The 21,305-nt window shown below is 35.2% G+C and overlaps 1 protein-coding gene across 1 annotated transcript in view; it reads right to left on the bottom strand.

Annotated features, from left to right (window-relative positions):
- The window catches only part of LOC143227549 (uncharacterized), a 105,713-nt gene that overhangs the window by 46,302 nt on the left and 38,106 nt on the right, over nucleotides 1-21,305 (bottom strand). Inside the window, exons 2-4 of the mRNA XM_076458983.1 lie at nucleotides 5,432-5,591; nucleotides 3,264-3,522; nucleotides 2,488-2,727 (exon numbers count right to left, since the gene is read on the bottom strand). Coding sequence (XP_076315098.1) covers nucleotides 2,488-2,727; nucleotides 3,264-3,522; nucleotides 5,432-5,563 — 631 coding nt within the window. The 5' untranslated portion in view covers nucleotides 5,564-5,591. The remainder of the gene's footprint in view (nucleotides 1-2,487; nucleotides 2,728-3,263; nucleotides 3,523-5,431; nucleotides 5,592-21,305) is intronic.

The following is a 21,305-nucleotide window of genomic DNA, read 5'->3' as shown; positions in this document are numbered from 1 at the left end:
ACCAGGGGCCGACTGAGACATGGGAAACACACCACCTATGTAACTAATTTATTATACCAACAGTTTTTATGGTGTGAACGACTTTTTCTAATTTGACGAATTACAATTAGCAGAAGCACCAACCTGAGGGCGGCTGTTTTAACTAATAATAATTAATCGTAGCGTTCATACCTCATCGAGAAAAACCAGAAAAGGTGAACAGTTTCCAAAAGTGTTTGTTTTTTCTGGGAAGTAGTGCACGTGAAGGATGTTCAGATTGTGCTGACATAAACTCAATGTTTTTATGTATTAAAAGTGCCTCCTTTTGGGGAAGAAAAGTAACATTTTTAATAACTCCATTTTTAGTACTACATTTATTAAATTACATCAATAAATATACAATTAAACATTAACGTACAGTCCTAGTGAAAGTTGTGCTCTTGTTGGGATAAGAGCACTGTTATTTAAAACTGTGTTGTGTCATAAAGAAATGGTTGTTGCACATGTTGTGGTCATTTTTCTAATTGCCTGAATCATGAATACTCAAAGTGAAAATGAGTTTTGATGTTTTGTGTTTGTTATGTAATTCAATAGGTAGCGCTACATTGTATATATATATATTTTTTTTTTCGGACGCGTACATAGGTAGATACATACGTAAAGTTTGTGCACATGCACATATAATGTGGTTGACGTACTTATTACACTTTTTTGCACATGCACATAAAATGTGGTTGACGTACTTATTACACTTTTTTCTTCTTCTTAAAAAGACTCAAAGAACTGAATAAACACTTTAGGGTTAAGAAAGGCCTACTACTAATGTCTTATGACAAATATAATTAATTAAATTCTACTTAATTTATATCTACATAAAAATAAAACATTGTAAACTATTAATAGAATCATCTTTACCATTTTATGTGTTAACTCATTTCTCATTTCCTTGTTGTAAGTGTTAATCTATCAATATTTTCATTTTTAAGTGTTACTCCTGATTTCTCTGTCAGGTGTTTAATCTGTTTCCATTTCTCTTTACTTAACTTCATAAATGTATGTAACATTTCTTGCTCTTAACAACCGAACATTACTATATGCCCCCCACTGACAAAGCGGCATGTCCGCGGACTTAAAACGCTATAAAACGGGTTTCAACGCCCATGGTGGACAGACCATAGTTGGCCCACTGTGTAGCTTTGTGCTAAATTACAAACAAACAAAACATTCCGACATAAAATGACATGTACCGTTCACAGTGTGTCGCTATCATTTTGAAACAGATCTGCCTAGCGTGTGCAAAGTGTGTTTAAAATAACAAATATTTGAAATTTGAATAATTAATATTTGCAATCATCGCAAACTTAATCCAGCCAAAATGTTATCGAGAAACACGCAATCGCTGGTCCATCCTTAAGGGATTTTCTAGGACTACAAGGTCCGCTATTCATATACTAGGACATTGTGAATATATTTAATTATTAATTAGAATCACGTTAATAATATTGTTTGTAATTTTAACAGTTGTCTTTTGTAACTTACGAATCACTTAGCAACAGTATCTATGTAAGGGTGTGGCTACCTGGATATTGAAGAGTTCTGCTTCACCCGCATTTAAAATTTTCCATACGTTCTGAATCTGCTCTTCAGGAAAAGAAATCTTAGTGATTATGTAGACAGAGAAATATGTGTGTTAGTTAAGTATAGAAGAAGATACACGTCATTACCTGAAGTATACTGTGTTTGTGTTCATTATTTTAATAAATTAATTGATTGGCTGATTTTAACAAACTTTAATGATTTTCCGAAAGTATCAAAATTATGATTTGCTTTTGTATTCTGTTTGTTTGTTTTGTTTTTGAATTTCGCACAAAGCTACTCGAGGGCTATCTGCGCTAGCCGCCCTTAATTTAGCAGTGTAAGACTAGAGGGAAGGCAGCTAGTCATCACCACCCACCGCATACTCTTGGGATACTCTTTTACAAACGAATAGTGGGATTGACCGTCACATTATAATGCCCCCACGATTGAAAGGCGAGCATGTTTGGTGCGACCGGGATTCAAACTGAATCATCAGCTTGCCAAACACTGTTTAAAGTAAAGAAATTTTTGTTTTTTTTTTCATTATATTTATTTTAAATTCTAAATGAAGTGTAATTCTATAGTAACTTAGCAGGCTAACTTGGTAACAACTTGCAATTCTATAGTAACTTAGCAGGCTAACTTGGTAACAACTTGCAATTCTATAGTAACTTAGCAGGCTAACTTGGCAACAACTTGCAATTCTATAGTAACTTAGCAGGCTAACTTGGTAAGAACTTACAATTCTATAGTAACTTAGCAGGCTAACTTGGTAAGAACTTACAATTCTATAGTAACTTAGCAGGCTAAAAACTTGCAATTCTATAGTAACTTAGCAGGCTAAAAACTTGCAATTCTATAGTAACTTAGCAGGCTAACTTGCCAGCAACTTATTAAAATAATCGCAGTTTTTTCAAGAAATTAATTTACCTACACTCGCTGCCCACAGCAGTGGTTGGCGGCCATCTTTATCTTTAACACTGACGTCCACGCCTCGAGCTAGAAGCTTGTGGAGAACAGCAAGACCTAACGTCACATCATTGCCCGTCTCACGGTTGGGCCCACACATCTGGGCAGCGTAGTGTATAGGATAAGCCCCGTGAATGTCCGGCGTAGCAGGGTCTCCGCTGGCATCAATCAAGATATCTAAACAATCCAGTTCACCACAAACTGATAGAGGAAGGAACAAAGATAAAGTTATTAGATACAGAATCCCTCCATTTATAAATAGTTATTGTTAGTTTGACACGTAACTTATCACCTGTGTAGACTTTGTTTTGTGGGATTACTGCAGAAGAAATTGAATTATGTTTATTTGTTTTTTCTATGACAAAGTCACATTGGGCTGTGGACCGCAGATAACTGAACTCCCAAGCTTAATTTTGTATGTCCGTAAATTTACCGACATGTAGTTAAGATTTGTTGTGAGTTACTAGTTACCCCAACCGTTTCTCTTGTATAGAAAAAAAAAAAAACTTCAACAGCTGCCCATTTTTGTTCATTATATGTCAGCAAAGACATTAATACAATAGATCTAAAATATATTGGAGAAAGATATTGCAATTATAGTTGGGAAGCACAGCTTTTTTTAAAGTACTGTTGCTCGATATAATATTAAATCTTTTTAAAGTACTGTTGCTCGATATAATATTAAATCTGTTATTATTAGCTTAAAAGAACGAGCTGAGGATTTATCGTCACCGTACCTGTTGCCCAGTGGATGCACGTGTGCAGTTCATTGTCAACACTGTTGACGTCGGCACCCTTGTCAATTAGATATTTTGCCATAAGTTTGTTGCCGCAAATCACCGCTAGGTGGAGAGCCGAATAACCTTCTTCGTCTTTTTCGTTTATCAGGCTGGGGTCAGTTTTTAAGATGAGGTCAGCACAAGTTATGTCTTTATTTTCCGTACAATAATGTAGAGCTGTTTTTCCACTCCTATCTCTTGTGGCCACTAGATGGCGCTGTCATAGTAAAACAAACATAAGTGGATCAAATTTAAATTGTTTCACAGAAGGTAAAATATAGCATAAGAAATAATTAAAAAGAGTACTGTTGCAATTATACCAGTAAGTTAAATATTTGTATTAAATTAATAGAAACGTTAAGACCAAGAGAATAAATTCTGTAAAAATTTACAACAAAACTGTTTTTCTGAAATATGTTTTCTGTAATTATGTGGTAGCAGGTGTTGGTCTTTTAATTTATCATTAATGAATATTCTGTACACTCCAAATAAAATTACTATTTTATGATTAACTATGTAATTTTGAAACACCCAGATGTAGAAACGAAGGGTTTCATGATAAAATCACTATTACGTACGTTGAAACCTTATTAAATATTTTCGGCAAGAGAGGTGCAAACTAGTGCACACGCATCAAGGTCCTTGAGACAAAGAGGCCCAGACGTAATGTTTCTGAAACTTTGAAACTGTTTAGGAATCATTTAAACCGAGAAAGATCTATCGAACCTTGATTTCACACGAGTTATTATGCAAACAAAAACAGCCCGGTATGACCAAGAGGTTAAGGCATTGGACTCGTAATCCGATGGTCGCGGGTTCGAATCCCCACCAAACCACACATGCTCGTCCTATCAAACGTGGGGGCGTTATAATGTAATTTTCAATCCCACTATTCGTTAGTAAAAGAGTAGCCCAAGCGTTGGCGGAAGGTGATGATGACTAACTGCCTTCCCTCTAGTCTTACACTGCTAAATAAGGGATGGCTAGCGCAGATAGCCCTCATGTAGTTTTGCGCGAAATCCAAACCAAACAAAAAGAATGTGAAAATATAACGTACAGTCGACCACTTGACAACGTGTTCAAAATGTTTCGTTCGTTTCAACTTTTTTTGGCTACTTTACTTTCCATTTTTAAGAGAAACTTTCATTCACCTAACTTACAATTGTATAAAACGGATTACATTCGAACATTGAGATTTTAAATCATTACAAACCTGATACGACAAAATACTGGGTTCATTAAATAAATTATTTCATGTTCATATTAAAAAAATATGTTTCGTGTAGCAGACGAATATTATTAATCAAGTCACGTTTTGCATTCTCATTATATTTTTAGAATCAATTCCATATTTTTCTGTTATATGTGCCATATTAGTTTTTAGTAATATAACTTGTATAGATAATGTTTTAATAATTGCATAAATATTATAATATATTGTTTGTTTGTTTGTTTTAAATTTCGCGCAAAGCTACACGATGGCTATCTGTGCTAGCCGTCCCTTATTTAGCAGTGTAAGACTAGAGGGAAAACAGCTAGTCGTCGCCACCCACCGCCAACTCTTGGACTACTATTTTACCCACGAATAGTGGAATTGACCGTCACATTATAACGCCCCCACGGCTGAAAAGGTGAGCATGTTTAGTACGAAGGGGATGCGAACCCGCGACCCTCAGATTACGAGTCGTACTCCTTAACCCACCTGGCCTAATATAAGATCTAGTGACATTCTTGTGAAAAACAGATGACGTTTGAAGGCTCAAATAATTTTTTTTCTATGAAGTCTTTTACGAAGTTTGGTCTTTTGCAAAGATATAAGATCTCAGAATTCAGATGTTTCCCTTGAAGCAAACATTGATTAATGAGAAATAAAGTTTCTCTTAGAAAAAACAAATCGATAAATTAAAGTTAATGGGTCCCTTTGAAAAAAACAACACACGAACAAAGGAGCAATAACAACATCGGCGAGTCAGGGTTAAGATGTCCTTTTGAAAACAAGAACTGGAATTAAACTGTATGAAAAGAAAACAACAACCTTAAGCCAGAGTTAAGATACCTTTTGACACAAATACATCAGTAAAATTGTGATAGGACATTGATACAGACACAACAAGGGTAAGGCTTACCTTTTTCTCTAGAATAAATTTGACTTTTTCTTCGCTGTTTTGCTGACAAGCGGCCATCAGGGCTGAAAGGCTGGGAGAGTTAGAATGTTTGACATGAGACTCGTGTCCTGAGGTCTCCATGACATCAGACATACTTGCTTCTTGTGGATACGCTACTTGCCTGTTCCAGTGTGTATGTTAAACATTAGACAGAGACGTAACAAAGAGTTACATAAACAGTAGATATAGTAAACCGATCCCAGTAACAGCGAAATTTGGGCTACATAAACAGCAGCAACAAAAAGTATATAAAACGAGTTACATAGATTATGACAGTTTAAGTAAAGTTACATTATTTGTTTGTTTTTGAATTTCGTGCAAAGCTACTCGAGGGCTATCTGCGCTAGCCGTCCCTAATTTATTAGTATAAGACTAGAGGGAAGGCAGCTAGTCATCACCACCCACCGTCAACACCTGAGCTACTCTTTTATCAATGAATAATGAGATTGACCGTCACATTATAATTCCTTCACGGCTGAATGGACGAGCATGTTTGTGTGACGGGGATTCGAACCCACGACCCTCAGATAATGAGTTCGGCACCTTAACCACTTGGTCACGCCATGCCCACAGCTACATTAAAATGATAATGAAAAGAGCAACAGAATGTAGAAACAATTAAATAATAGGTCAACCAATCTGCGGTTAAGCCTAGATGAAATTACAACATAGTTGGAATTTGTTGTGACTATCCTACCAAAGCATCCTGAACAAAAATGTTGACATTTTAAATTAATGTAGGACAGACAAAATTGTTAATTTTCATAAATCCAAAATGCCCACACAATGTGATATTTTTATCAATAATGCTCTTCAGATATTACATGTCTCTAGGAACTGAATAAAAACATTCATATAGATATTGATACTGATTAACTTTAGAAAACCTTGACCAAATATCCAAGATGGCCGCTAGTCCCCCTAATAATGTTCGTCTTAAATACAAGAATAGATGTAGGATTCAGATTTAAATTATTTTAGTGTCTGATCGTATTTTTTATCATTCTCAGTATCATAGGCATATTAACAGTTTCTGTACTTTAAGACATTTAAAAAGAAAACAACGACATTTAGCCAGAGTTAAGATGTCCTTTGACAGATGTACATAAATACAGTATAGTATTAAGTAACAACGAATTCATTCAGTGATCACTAAAATTACCATCACACGTTCCTCACACCTGTAGAAACAAATGATGAATCTTGGCTGATGACATCCATGACTTTGTACATGCATCTGAGCATTCTATCTCATTCTTCTTGAAGCTAAATCTTCATGTATTGCAGTTAGACCTGGTGGTCCTTAGAAGAAACTCAGATCTGGTGGAAAATGCATGGTTCGTTCTTTACGACAATTATTCATTTCAAGCTATAATCCTCATTTTTCTGGATCTAAGTTGTCAGACTTTCTCATCCACTGCTGAACTTGGTAACACACGAGTACTGTGATGCCAGAGAGCCGCTTCTATGAGGTAGGGAGGACCTACCTACTGTTACAGAAACCCCTGTAACGCAATGTATTCAAACTTTCATCAGAATGGCTTCTATATAAACAAATTAGAGCTTATATGCGAGAAAACGAAAGCATCCTCAGATGCTTCACTGGAAAACACTCCAGTCTGTTTCTTGAAATCAGGAAACACTTTTTCAGTTCCGGAAAACCATTCCTTCTTTCCAACGCCAATACAGTTCTGGTAAGCCATCCTTCCGTTCCAGTGCCAAACAAGCATGATTAAACTAGAGATTGCCTGCACGACTGGTGATACTTTTCTGGACCATTTTGTAGACATTTACAATTCAAAATTTGTAACGCGTTTGTTTCGTTTTCTTAAATGAGTTGAAATATACATGAAACCATAAGAGCACAAAGAGATCTGTATCTTTTCCTGTGACAGCAGTATCTACTGTATCTGTAACAGTGGTGGAAATATTTCACAGATATTGATCTAATACAAAGAGACTAAACCAGACAATAACCATTGTACACATCAAGACTAAACCAGACAATAACCATTGTACACATCGAGACTAAACCAGACAATAACCATTGTATACATCAAGACTAAACCAGACAATAACCATTGTATACATCAAGACTAAACCAGACAATAACCATTATACACATCAAGACTAAACCAGACAATAACCATTGTATACATCCAGACTAAACCAAACAATAACCATTGTATACATCGAGACTAAACCAGACAATAACCATTGTACACATCAAGACTAAACCAGAAAATAACCATTGTATACATCGAGACTAAACCAGACAATAACCATTGTACACATCAAGACTAAACCAGACAATAACCATTGTACACATCGAGACTAAACCAGACAATAACCCTTGTACACATCGAGACTAAACCAGACAATAACCCTTGTACACATCGAGATTAAACCAGACAATAACCGTTGTATACACCAAGACTAAACCAGACAATAACCATTGTACACATCGAGACTAAACCAGACAATAACCATTGTACACATCGAGACTAAACCAGACAATAACCATTGTACACATCGAGAGTAAACCAGACAATAACCGTTGTATACACCAAGACTAAACCAGACAATAACCATTGTACACATCGAGACTAAACCAGACAATAACCATTGTACACATCGAGACTAAACCAGACAATAACCATTGTACACATCGAGAGTAAACCAGACAATAACCATTGTACACATCGAGACTAAACCAGACAATAACCATTGTATACATCAAGACTAAACCAGACAATAACCATTGTATACATCAAGACTAAACCAGACAATAACCATTGTACACATCGAGACTAAACCAGACAATAACCCTTGTACAGATCGAGACTAAACCAGACAATAACCATTGTACACATCGAGACTAAACCAGACAATAACCATTGTACACATCGAGAGTAAACCCGACAATAACCATTGTACACATCGAGAGTAAACCAGACAATAACCATTGTACACATCAAGAGTAAACCAGACAATAACCATTGTACACATCGAGACTAAACCAGACAATAACCATTGTACACATCGAGACTAAACCAGACAATAACCATTGTACATATCGAGACTAAACAGACAATAACCATTGTATACGTCAAGACTAAACCAGACAATAACCATTGTTCACATCGAGACTAAACCAGACAATAACCATTGCACACATCAAGACTAAACCAGACAATAACCATTGTACACATCGAGAGTAAACCAGACAATAACCATTGTACACATCGAGAGTAAACCAGACAATAACCATTGTACACATCGAGACTAAACCAGACAATAACCATTGTACACATCGAGACTAAACCAGACAATAACCATTGTATACATCGAGACTAAACCAGACAATAACCATTGTACAAATCAAGACTAAACCAGACAATAACCATTGTACACATCAAGACTAAACCAGACAATAACCATTGTATACATCGAGACTAAACCAGACAATAACCATTGTATACATCGAGACTAATCCATTCCTCGGCTGCAGAAGGAAAATTTATATACACTGTAGTTGGTTCCCTGATGCATTGTGGGTACTTGTGGTTAATACAATTTCAGTTATGGATGTTCCTCGGAAAATGAGAAACATAATTCTTTATATGAATATTTTATTCACTTCACACTATGTTGTCCTCCCCCGAAAAAAATTCTGCATATTACCTCTAGATTACTCAAGTCAGACATAACGCCTATTTCAATTTCGGAGGTGTTTACTGGCGAAATAATCGACGACATCTTGTACGATGGCAACCATTTTAGATTTTGCAACGTTTTCTAAATTCATCCAGAGAGAGTATGTATGTGAAATTTCATGTGGAATCTTCATTCGAGGCCCGGCATGGCCAAGCGTGTTAAGGCGTGCGACTCGTAATCTGAGGGTCGCGGGGTCGCGTCAAACATGCTCGCCCTTCAAGCCGTGGGGGCGTTATAATGTTACGGTCAATCGCACTATTCGTTGGTAAAAGAGTAACCCAAGAGTTGGCGGTGGGTGGTGATGACTAGCTGCCTTCCCTCTAGTCGTACACTGCTAAATTAGGGACGGCTAGCACAGATATCCCTCGAGTAGCTTTGTGCAAAATTCCAAAACAAACAAACAAAAATCTTCATTCGAAAATGCACCTCCATATTTGAATTTTTTTTTACTGAGATATATTGAAAGGAAACAATGGAGTATCGTGAGGTCATCTTTGATTTGTGCGAATTAGCATTTTTTTCCCCGCTTACATTTGCCCGTGTTGTTGGGAAAGAACTTTGGGTTATTTACAGTAAATATCATTTCTGTTGTAATTGTTTTGTACGTTTGATAGCAACATTTCATAAACAGCTTTCCCACGGTGTAAATTGTGAATTTTTTAAACTTAGTAGAACTAGGTATATTCCATAAAAAGGAAATGTAAATAGGTATAGTTCGTCGTGAAACATAAATTAGAAGAAACATATTTTACATAAAGCTCTGGGATGAGCAAGAAAACGTCACTTATGTAGAAAAAAATTATCCGAATATTTCAGCGACATCTGTGTGTAATTATACACAATAAAAAGAAAGTGAAATATGTAAATGTATACCTCAACAACATAACTTTAGTTTAAATAGGAGTAAAAGGGATTTCGATAAGACGTCGGGTGAGTTAAGACAAGAAACCCACACCTGTAGAAATCACATTGAAAAGAACTGGCGTGTTTAAGTACATTGAATTATTTGAACCCACCAGAGGGATGCAACTCTGATTTTTAGCGTCGTAACTCCACAATGTCTTTGCTAAATCACGTGTGGCTAACCTGATTGAAATAAAGGTGGAATTTTGATGCATATAACTGAAATAAACTGTACGTCTTGAGCACACCGAGCAAAAATACACAGTACAGAGAATGCGCCATCTACCGGTCGTAACCTCTACGCTCAAATCTCACGTACGTATGGAAAGTAGAGCTCTATGATGAGGCCCGTCCACATCTATTGAAAGTAACCGGTGTTGACTGAGAATAGTACAAATAACATTTCACTTTAAAATTTGTAAGAATAATTAAAAGTGTGTGGGGTAGAAGATAAAAACTGTCTGTGGGGGGTATGCAGGAGATAATAACTGTCTGTGGGGTAGGCAGGAGATAATAACTGTCTGTGGGGGTATGCAGGAGATAAAAACTGTCTCTGGAACTTGACATTTTAAATTCCTTCGTGATCAGGTTCGTGTACGAAAAAAAAACGTAACGAACTTAGAATGCGGATAACTTATAGGCTTGGCATGGCCAAGTGGTTAGGGCTCGACTAGTAATTTGCAGGTTCGAATCTTCGTCCCATCAAACATGTTCGCCCTTTCAATCGTGGGGACGTTATATGTGACGGTCAATTCCACTATACGTTGGTACAAAAGTACCCAAAGAGTTGGCGGTGAGTGTTGATGACTAGCTGCATTTCTTCTAGTGTTACACTGCAAAATTAGGGACGGCTAGAGCAAAGACACCCGAGGGTCATCTGTGCTAGTCGTCGTTAATTTAGTAGTGTAAGACTAGAGGGAAGGTAACTAGTCATCACCACCCACTGCCAACTCCTGAGCTGCTCTTTTACAGACGAATAGTGGAATTGACTCTCACATTATAACACCTCCATGGCCGAAAGGGTGAGTAAGTTTGGCGTAACGGGGGTTCGAACCCGCGACCCTTAGATTTCGAGTCAAGCATCCTAACCATCTGGCCAAGCCGGGGCTTTTCATTTAAAGTTTGATGTTTCAAGTAAAATATAGAGAATGTGATGACGAGGAAGGCTATTAATTATTAAATAAAACGAGTTACCATGATGATGAATATTGTTAAAAAAGATGGCTAAACACTCTTCAGTTATCACCAATTTAAAGATAAATAAATGGTGTGAAAGAACCGTCATGTAGTTACCATGATGATGAATATTGTTAAAAAAGATGGCTAAACACTCTTCAGTTATCACCAATTTAAAGATAAATAAATGGTGTGAAAGAACCGTCATGTAGTTACCATGATGATGAATATTGTTAAAAAGATGGCTAAACACTCTTCAGTTATCACCAATTTAAAGATAAATAAATGGTGTGAAAGAACCGTCATGTAGTTACCATGATGATGAATATTGTTAAAAAAAGATGGCTAAACACTCTTCAGTTATCACCAATTTAAAGATAAATAAATGTTGTAAAAGAACCGTCATGTAGTTACCATGATGATGAATATTGTTAAAAAAGATGGCTAAACACTCTTCAGTTATCACCAATTTAAAGATAAATAAATGTTGTAAAAGAACCGTCATGTAGTTACCATGATGATGAATATTGTTAAAAAAGATGGCTAAATACTCTTCAGTTATCACCAATTTAAAGATAAATAAATGGTGTGAAAGAACCGTCATGTAGTTACCATGATGATGAATATTGTTAAAAAGATGGCTAAACACTCTTCAGTTATCACCAATTTAAAGATAAATAAATGGTGTGAAAGAACCGTCATGTAGTTACCATGATGATGAATATTGTTAAAAAAGATGGCTAAACACTCTTCAGTTATCACCAATTTAAAGATAAATAAATGGTGTGAAAGAACCGTCATGTAGTTACCATGATGATGAATATTGTTAAAAAAGATGGCTAAACACTCTTCAGTTATCACCAATTTAAAGATAAATAAATGGTGTGAAAGAACCGTCATGTAGTTACCATGATGATGAATATTGTTAAAAAAGATGGCTAAACACTCTTCAGTTATCACCAATTTAAAGATAAATAAATGGTGTGAAAGAACCGTCATGTAGTTACCATGATGATGAATATTGTTAAAAAAGATGGCTAAACACTCTTCAGTTATCACCAATTTAAAAATAACTAAATGGTGTGAAAGAACCGTCATGTAGTTACCATGATGATGAATATTGTTAAAAAAGATGGCTAAACACTCTTCAGTTATCACCAATTTAAAAATAAATAAATGGTGTGAAAGAACCGTCATGTAGTTACCATGATGATGAATATTGTTAAAAAAGATGGCTAAACACTCTTCAGTTATCACCAATTTAAAAATAAATAAATGGTGTGAAAGAACCGTCATGTAGTTACCATGATGATGAATATTGTGAAAGAACCGTCATGTAAAAAAAGATGGCTAAACACTCTTCAGTTATCACCAATTTAAAGATAAATAAATGGTGTGAAAGAACCGTCATGTAGTTACCATGATGATGAATATTGTTAAAAAAGATGGCTAAACACTCTTCAGTTATCACCAATTTAAAGATAAATAAATGTTGTGAAAGAACCGTCATGTAGTTACCATGATGATGAATATTGTTAAAAAAGATGGCTAAACACTCTTCAGTTATCACCAATTTAAAGATAAATAAATGGTGTGAAAGAACCGTCATGTAGTTACCATGATGATGAATATTGTTGAAAAAGATGGCTAAACACTCTTCAGTTATCACCAATTTAAAGATAAATAAATGGTGTGAAAGAACCGTCATGTAGTTACCATGATGATGAATATTGTTAAAAAAGATGGCTAAACACTCTTCAGTTATCACCAATTTAAAGATAAATAAATGGTGTGAAAGAACCGTCATGTAGTTACCATGATGATGAATATTGTTGAAAAAGATGGCTAAACACTCTTCAGTTATCACCAATTTAAAGATAAATAAATGGTGTGAAAGAACCGTCATGTAGTTACCATGATGATGAATATTGTTAAAAAGATGGCTAAACACTCTTCAGTTATCACCAATTTAAAAATAAATAAATGGTGTGAAAGAACCGTCATGTAGTTACCATGATGATGAATATTGTTAAAAAGATGGCTAAACACTCTTCAGTTATCACCAATTTAAAGATAAATAAATGGTGTGAAAGAACCGTCATGTAGTTACCATGATGATGAATATTGTTAAAAAAGATGGCTAAACACTCTTCAGTTATCACCAATTTAAAGATAAATAAATGGTGTGAAAGAACCGTCATGTAGTTACCATGATGATGAATATTGTTAAAAAGATGGCTAAACACTCTTCAGTTATCACCAATTTAAAAATAACTAAATGGTGTGAAAGAACCGTCATGTAGTTACCATGATGATGAATATTGTTAAAAAGATGGCTAAACACTCTTCAGTTATCACCAATTTAAAAATAAATAAATGGTGTGAAAGAACCGTCATGTAGTTACCATGATGATGAATATTGTTAAAAAGATGGCTAAACACTCTTCAGTTATCACCAATTTAAAAATAAATAAATGGTGTGAAAGAACCGTCATGTAGTTACCATGATGATGAATATTGTTAAAAAAGATGGCTAAACACTCTTCAGTTATCACCAATTTAAAGATAAATAAATGGTGTGAAAGAACCGTCATGTAGTTACCATGATGATGAATATTGTTAAAAAAGATGGCTAAACACTCTTCAGTTATCACCAATTTAAAGATAAATAAATGGTGTGAAAGAACCGTCATGTAGTTACCATGATGATGAATATTGTTAAAAAGATGGCTAAACACTCTTCAGTTATCACCAATTTAAAGATAAATAAATGGTGTGAAAGAACCGTCATGTAGTTACCATGATGATGAATATTGTTAAAAAGATGGCTAAACACTCTTCAGTTATCACCAATTTAAAAATAAATAAATGGTGTGAAAGAACCGTCATGTAGTTACCATGATGATGAATATTGTTAAAAAAGATGGCTAAACACTCTTCAGTTATCACCAATTTAAAAATAACTAAATGGTGTGAAAGAACCGTCATGTAGTTACCATGATGATGAATATTGTTGAAAAAGATGGCTAAACACTCTTCAGTTATCACCAATTTAAAGATAAATAAATGGTGTGAAAGAACCGTCATGTAGTTACCATGATGATGAATATTGTTAAAAAAGATGGCTAAACACTCTTCAGTTATCACCAATTTAAAAATAAATAAATGGTGTGAAAGAACCGTCATGTAGTTACCATGATGATGAATATTGTTGAAAAAGATGGCTAAACACTCTTCAGTTATCACCAATTTAAAGATAAATAAATGGTGTGAAAGAACCGTCATGTAGTTACCATGATGATGAATATTGTTAAAAAAGATGGCTAAACACTCTTCAGTTATCACCAATTTAAAGATAAATAAATGGTGTGAAAGAACCGTCATGTAGTTACCATGATGATGAATATTGTTAAAAAAGATGGCTAAACACTCTTCAGTTATCACCAATTTAAAGATAAATAAATGTTGTAAAAGAACCGTCATGTAGTTACCATGATGATGAATATTGTTAAAAAAGATGGCTAAACACTCTTCAGTTATCACCAATTTAAAGATAAATAAATGGTGTGAAAGAACCGTCATGTAGTTACCACGATGATGAATATTGTGGAAAAAGATGGCTAAATACTCTTCAGTTATCACCAATTTAAAGATAAATAAATGGTGTGAAAGAACCGTCATGTAGTTACCATGATGATGAATATTGTTAAAAAAGATGGCTAAATACTCTTCAGTTATCACCAATTTAAAGATAAATAAATGGTGTGAAAGAACCGTCATGTAGTTACTGCGATGACGAAAATTAGTAAAAGGAAGATGATAAATCGAAAATTAGTAAAAGGAAGATGATAAATCGAAAATTAGTAAAAGGAAGATGATAAATCTAATGATGACATGATGATGAGTATTAAAAAAAAGACTAAACTGATAAAAATTGTTTGTTTTGAATTTCGCACAAAGCTACTCGAGGGCTATCTGTGCTAGCCATCCCTAATTTAGCAGCGTAAGACTAGATGGAGAGGCAGCTAGTTATCACTACCCAACGCCAACTTTTTGGTTACTTTTTTATCAACGACTAGTTGGATTGACCGTCACATTATAACGCCTTCATAGCTGAAAGGGCGAGCATGTTTGGTGTGAGAGGGATTCGAGCCCGCGACCCTCAGATTACGAGTCGAACGCCTCAACCCATCTGGCCATGCCTTGCTACTGATAAAAGTCTTACCATTATGATGTAATTACTAAACTAAGAAGTCGGTCACTGTGACGCTGCAAATTGTTATCTCGACAATGAAGATTAATTTTCAAAAATTAAGCTAACAAAATAAAGGTTATCTTTGGACATCAAAAGTTGTTTCTCTTATGTGTAACTGTGAAAAAAACAGCAACGTAAAACGTTCATAAAAACTGCAAAATAACAACTACGAAATCATAACTTTGCATGTATCTCCACATGGGCCCAACAAATCTTTATGTACAATTTGGTGAAGATCCATTTATTCAGGTAGTAACACGAAATATAATAGATAGTGCTATTATATTTATATAGATTTCCTAAACTATAAATTTACATAGGTTTGGTATTTTCTGTTATTTTACTGCTTGTAATTTATAGTTCTTAAAAAAAATAGTTGTTTTCATCACTTCTCCATAGGCCCTCACCCCACCAAACGGCTCAGTCTGAAGACATAACACTATCGATATCGAAACCTGTGGCGAGCTCAGTACAGACAGCCAGTAATGTAGCTTAACAGCAATCTAACAAACGTTACCTCTATTTGTTTGGTTTCTTCTGTTACAGTGCTATATATTTTTACTGCTTAGCTAGATATTCTTAAATAAAACTTCTTGCTCATATGAATTCAGCCCTAATTCCCTTGACAAGGATTTCCTGTTTGTGTGAAGTTAGCCGGATATCCTCGACTAGAACTTCCTGTTTATGTCTAGTTTGCTGGATATTCTTGACTAGGACTTCCTGTTCATGTGTAGTTAGCCAGATATTCTTGACTAGGACTTCCTGTTCATGTGTAGTTAGCCGGATATCCTCGACTAGAACTCCCTGTTTATGCGTAGTTACCCGGATATTCTTGACTAGGACTTCCTGTTCATGTGTAGTTAGCCGGATATTCTTGACTAGGACTTCCTGTTCATGTGAATGTCCTCTCCGGACAGACACTGAGAGACATTTATTTTTATTTTCTAACTATGGAAATTTACCTTTCGAAATCAGTTAAAAAGTCCTCTGAATGAAAATTCATTGATACTAGTGATGTGTTTTGTGGTTATGACACTTACTGTCTGTAAACAGTGATGTGTTTTGTGGTTATGACACTTACTATCTGTAAACAGGGATGTGTTTTGTGGTTATGACACTAACTATCTACAAACAGTGAAGTGTTTTGTGGTTATGACACTTAGTATCTGTAAACAGGAATGTGTTTTGTGGTTATGACACTTAGTATCTGTAAACAGGGATGTGTTTTGTGGTTATGACACTAACTATCTACAAACAGTGATGTGTTTTGTGGTTATGACACTTACTATCTGTAAACAGGGATGTGTTATGTGGTTATGACACTAACTATCTGTAAACAGTGATGTGTTTTGTGGTTATGACACTTACTATCTGTAAACAGTGATGTGTTTTGTGGTTATGACACTTACTATCTACAAACAGGGATGTGTTTTGTGGTTATGACACTTACTATCTACAAACAGTGATGTGTTTTGTGGTTATGACACTTACTATCTGTAAACAGTGATGTGTTTTGTGGTTATGACACTAACTATCCACAAACAGTGAAGTGTTTTGTGGTTATGACACTTAGTATCTGTAAACAGGAATGTGTTTTGTGGTTATGACACTTAGTATCTGTAAACAGGGATGTGTTTTATGGTTATGACACTTACTATCTGTAAACAGTGATGTGTTTTGTGGTTATGACACTAACTATCTACAAACAGTGATGTGTTTTGTGGTTATGACACTTACTATCTGTAAACAGTGATGTGTTTTGTGGTTATGACACTTACTATCTGTAAACAGTGATGTGTTTTGTGGTTATGACACTTACTATCTGTAAACAGTGATGTGTTTTCTGGTTATGACACTAACTATCCACAAACAGTGAAGTGTTTTGTGGTTATGACACTTAGTATCTGTAAACAGGAATGTGTTTTGTGGTTATGACACTTAGTATCTGTAAACAGGGATGTGTTTTGTGGTCATGACACTTACTATCTGTAAACAGTGATGTGTTTTGTGGTTATGACACTTAGTATCTGTAAACAGGGATGTGTTTTATGGTTATGACACTTACTATCTGTAAACAGTGATGTGTTTTGTGGTTATGACACTAACTATCCACAAACAGTGATGTGTTTTGTGGTTATGACACTTACTATCTGTAAACAGTGATGTGTTTTGTGGTTATGACACTTAGTATCTGTAAACAGGGATGTGTTTTGTGGTTATGACACTTACTATCTGTAAACAGTGATGTGTTTTGTGGTTATGACACTTACTATCTGTAAACAGTGATGTGTTTTGTGGTTATGACACTTACTATCTGTAAACAGGGATGTGTTTTATGGTTATGACACTTACTATCTGTAAACAGTGATGTGTTTTGTGGTCATGACACTTACTATCTGTAAACAGTGATGTGTTTTGTGGTTATGACACTTAGTATCTGTAAATAGGGATGTGTTTTATGGTTATGACACTTACTATCTGTAAACAGTGATGTGTTTTGTGGTTATGACACTAACTATCTACAAACAGTGATGTGTTTTGTGGTTATGACACTTACTATCTGTAAACAGTGATGTGTTTTGTGGTTATGACACTTAGTATCTGTAAACAGGGATGTGTTTTGTGGTTATGACACTTACTATCTACAAACAGGGATGTGTTTTGTGGTTATGACACTTACTATCTGTAAACAGTGATGTGTTTTGTGGTTATGACACTAACTATCTACAAACAGTGATGTGTTTTGTGGTTATGACACTTACTATCTGTAAACAGTGATGTGTTTTGTGGTTATGACACTTACTATCTGTAAACAGGGATGTGTTTTATGGTTATGACACTTACTATCTACAAACAGGGATGTGTTTTGTGGTCATGACACTTACTATCTGTAAACAGTGATGTGTTTTGTGGTTATGACACTTAGTATCTGTAAACAGGGATGTGTTTTATGGTTATGACACTTACTATCTGTAAACAGTGATGTGTTTTGTGGTTATGACATTAACTATCTACAAACAGTGATGTGTTTTGTGGTTATGACACTTACTATCTGTAAACAGTGATGTGTTTTGTGGTTATGACACTTAGTATCTGTAAACAGGGATGTGTTTTATGGTTATGACACTTACTATCTACAAACAGGGATGTGTTTTGTGGTTATGACACTTACTATCTGTAAACAGTGATGTGTTTTGTGGTTATGACACTTACTATCTACAAACAGGAATGTGTTTTGTGGTTATGACACTTACTATCTACAAACAGTGATGTGTTTTGTGGTTATGACACTTACTATCTGTAAACAGTGATGTGTTTTGTGGTTATGACACTAACTATCTACAAACAGTGATGTGTTTTGTGGTTATGACACTTACTATCTGTAAACAGTGATGTGTTTTGTGGTTATGACACTTACTATCTGTAAACAGGGATGTGTTTTATGGTTATGACACTTACTATCTACAAACAGGGATGTGTTTTGTGGTCATGACACTTACTATCTGTAAACAGTGATGTGTTTTGTGGTTATGACACTTAGTATCTGTAAACAGGGATGTGTTTTATGGTTATGACACTTACTATCTGTAAACAGTGATGTGTTTTGTGGTTATGACACTAACTATCTACAAACAGGGATGTGTTTTGTGGTTATGACACTTACTATCTACAAACAGTGATGTGTTTTGTGGTTATGACACTTACTATCTGTAAACAGTGATGTGTTTTGTGGTTATGACACTTACTATCTACAAACAGTGATGTGTTTTGTGGTTATGACACTTACTATCTGTAAACAGTGATGTGTTTTGTGGTTATGACACTTACTATCTGTAAACAGTGATGTGTTTTGTGGTTATGACACTTAGTATCTGTAAACAGGGATGTGTTTTGTGGTGATGACACTAACTATCTGTAAACAGTGATGTGTTTTGTGGTTATGACACTTACTATCTGTAAACAGGGATGTGTTTTGTGGTTATGACACTTACTATCTGCAAACAGGGATGTGTTTTGTGGTTATGACACTTACTATCTGCAAACAGGGATGTGTTTTGTGGTCATGACACTTACTATCTGTAAACAGTGATGTGGTTTGTGGTTATAACACTAACTATCTACAAACAGGGATGTGTTTTGTGGTTATGACACTTACTATCTGTAAACAGGGATGTGTTATGTGGTTATGACACTTAGTATCTGCAAACAGTACATGTAGTTATGCTATTCTCGGTTTTTTTTCTAACTCTCTATCTGTGTATCATAACCTGTCCTCCTCCCAGTGGCATAGCGGTATGTCTGCGGACTTACAAAGCTAGAGTTTGGATTTCGATACCCATGATGAGCAGAACACAGATAACCCTTTGTGTGGCTTTACGCCTAACTTCAAAGAAACAAGTATATTCACCTATCTATCCATATACTTTATTTCTCTCATCGATAAGTTCAGTAACTTAAAACAGAAACTAAAACTTAGAACGTATTTGTGGAAATCCATTCTCTAGCACCAACTGTATTTATATACAACTTATATTATTCGTTTTCCATATCGTTTAAGCAGAGGGACGTGCTACTTTCTTTGAACCGGACGAAGTACGTCTCTTTGTTTCTCAGTACAGTTTAAATTACTTCCATTGTGAGTGGAAAGAGACGCAATTCAAAAACACCGTCAAAAAAAGTACATTTAATGCAAATATTCATATTGTTTTATTGTTGTTATAGCAACGTCAAAAGCGAAGAAGGTTTGAATCATTGTTTCTTATAACGGTTAATAATTGTACTTTGTAAGTTATGCGAACGTTTAAAACATTTGAAAAGACCGAACCAGGTGGTATTCGTGTTACCATGGCAACCAAGCGGCGGATGTAGCTGTGTCTTACTGACACATTTTTGAGTTTCGTGAGTTGAAGACCTTCATACATTTAAACGTGTTCCTGAAACCTATATTGTTTCATCGTGACAACTGCGACGGCATCGACACGAGTTTTAACAGTAGTGACATTTGTACGGAAAAAATAAAATAAATTAGAATTATGACATATATATATATATATATATATATACTTTTCAGAGAGAGAAAGTATATAAACAAACAACAAAAAATATAAAACATTTTTATATGGGAATATTCTGTTAAAACTACATATAAAGTTCATTTGTCTTGTTTTGTTGTTGTTGAGCCAAAGACTATACAGTGATGTGCTGTGGTCACTATGGCTACAGGAACCAGGTTTTAAGTGTTATTATAACCCTTCATATCTCCCGCAGAGCCCGTAGGGATAGCTAATTTTTAAAACAAAAATGAGGCTTCTTTAAGATGGTTCCATTGATTTGAATTTCGCGCAAAGCTACAGGAAGGCAATCTGCGCTAGCCGCGTCCAATTTAGCAATGTAAGACTAGAGGGAAGCCAACTAGTCATCACCACTCACCACCAACTCTTGGGCTACTCTTTCACCAACGAATAGTGAGATTGACCGTCACATTATAACGCCCCCATGTTTGATGTGACGGGGATTCGAACCCGTGATCTTCGGATTAAACACCTGGCCATGCTGGGCCTGTTCCATTTGTTTTTGTCTCGTCTGAAATTAAAATAAACTGGTTAAGGCCTGTTTTTAAGTCTTGATCATTGAACGAAACACAGGCTCGAATATTGACATAATATTCAACGACGACTGATTTGCTATTTGTGACGTAGTATTAGATATGAGAACCGATTATAAAAATAACTGTTTAAAAAACAAAACTTGATCATCAAATTCTGTATAAAAACACTAGTTTGA

This window comes from Tachypleus tridentatus, chromosome 9 (genome assembly GCF_004210375.1).
Source record: "Tachypleus tridentatus isolate NWPU-2018 chromosome 9, ASM421037v1, whole genome shotgun sequence".
NCBI lineage: Eukaryota > Metazoa > Arthropoda > Merostomata > Xiphosura > Limulidae > Tachypleus > Tachypleus tridentatus.
Note: the sequence above shows the minus strand (reverse complement) of the source record. Positions and strands in the feature narration are given on the sequence as shown.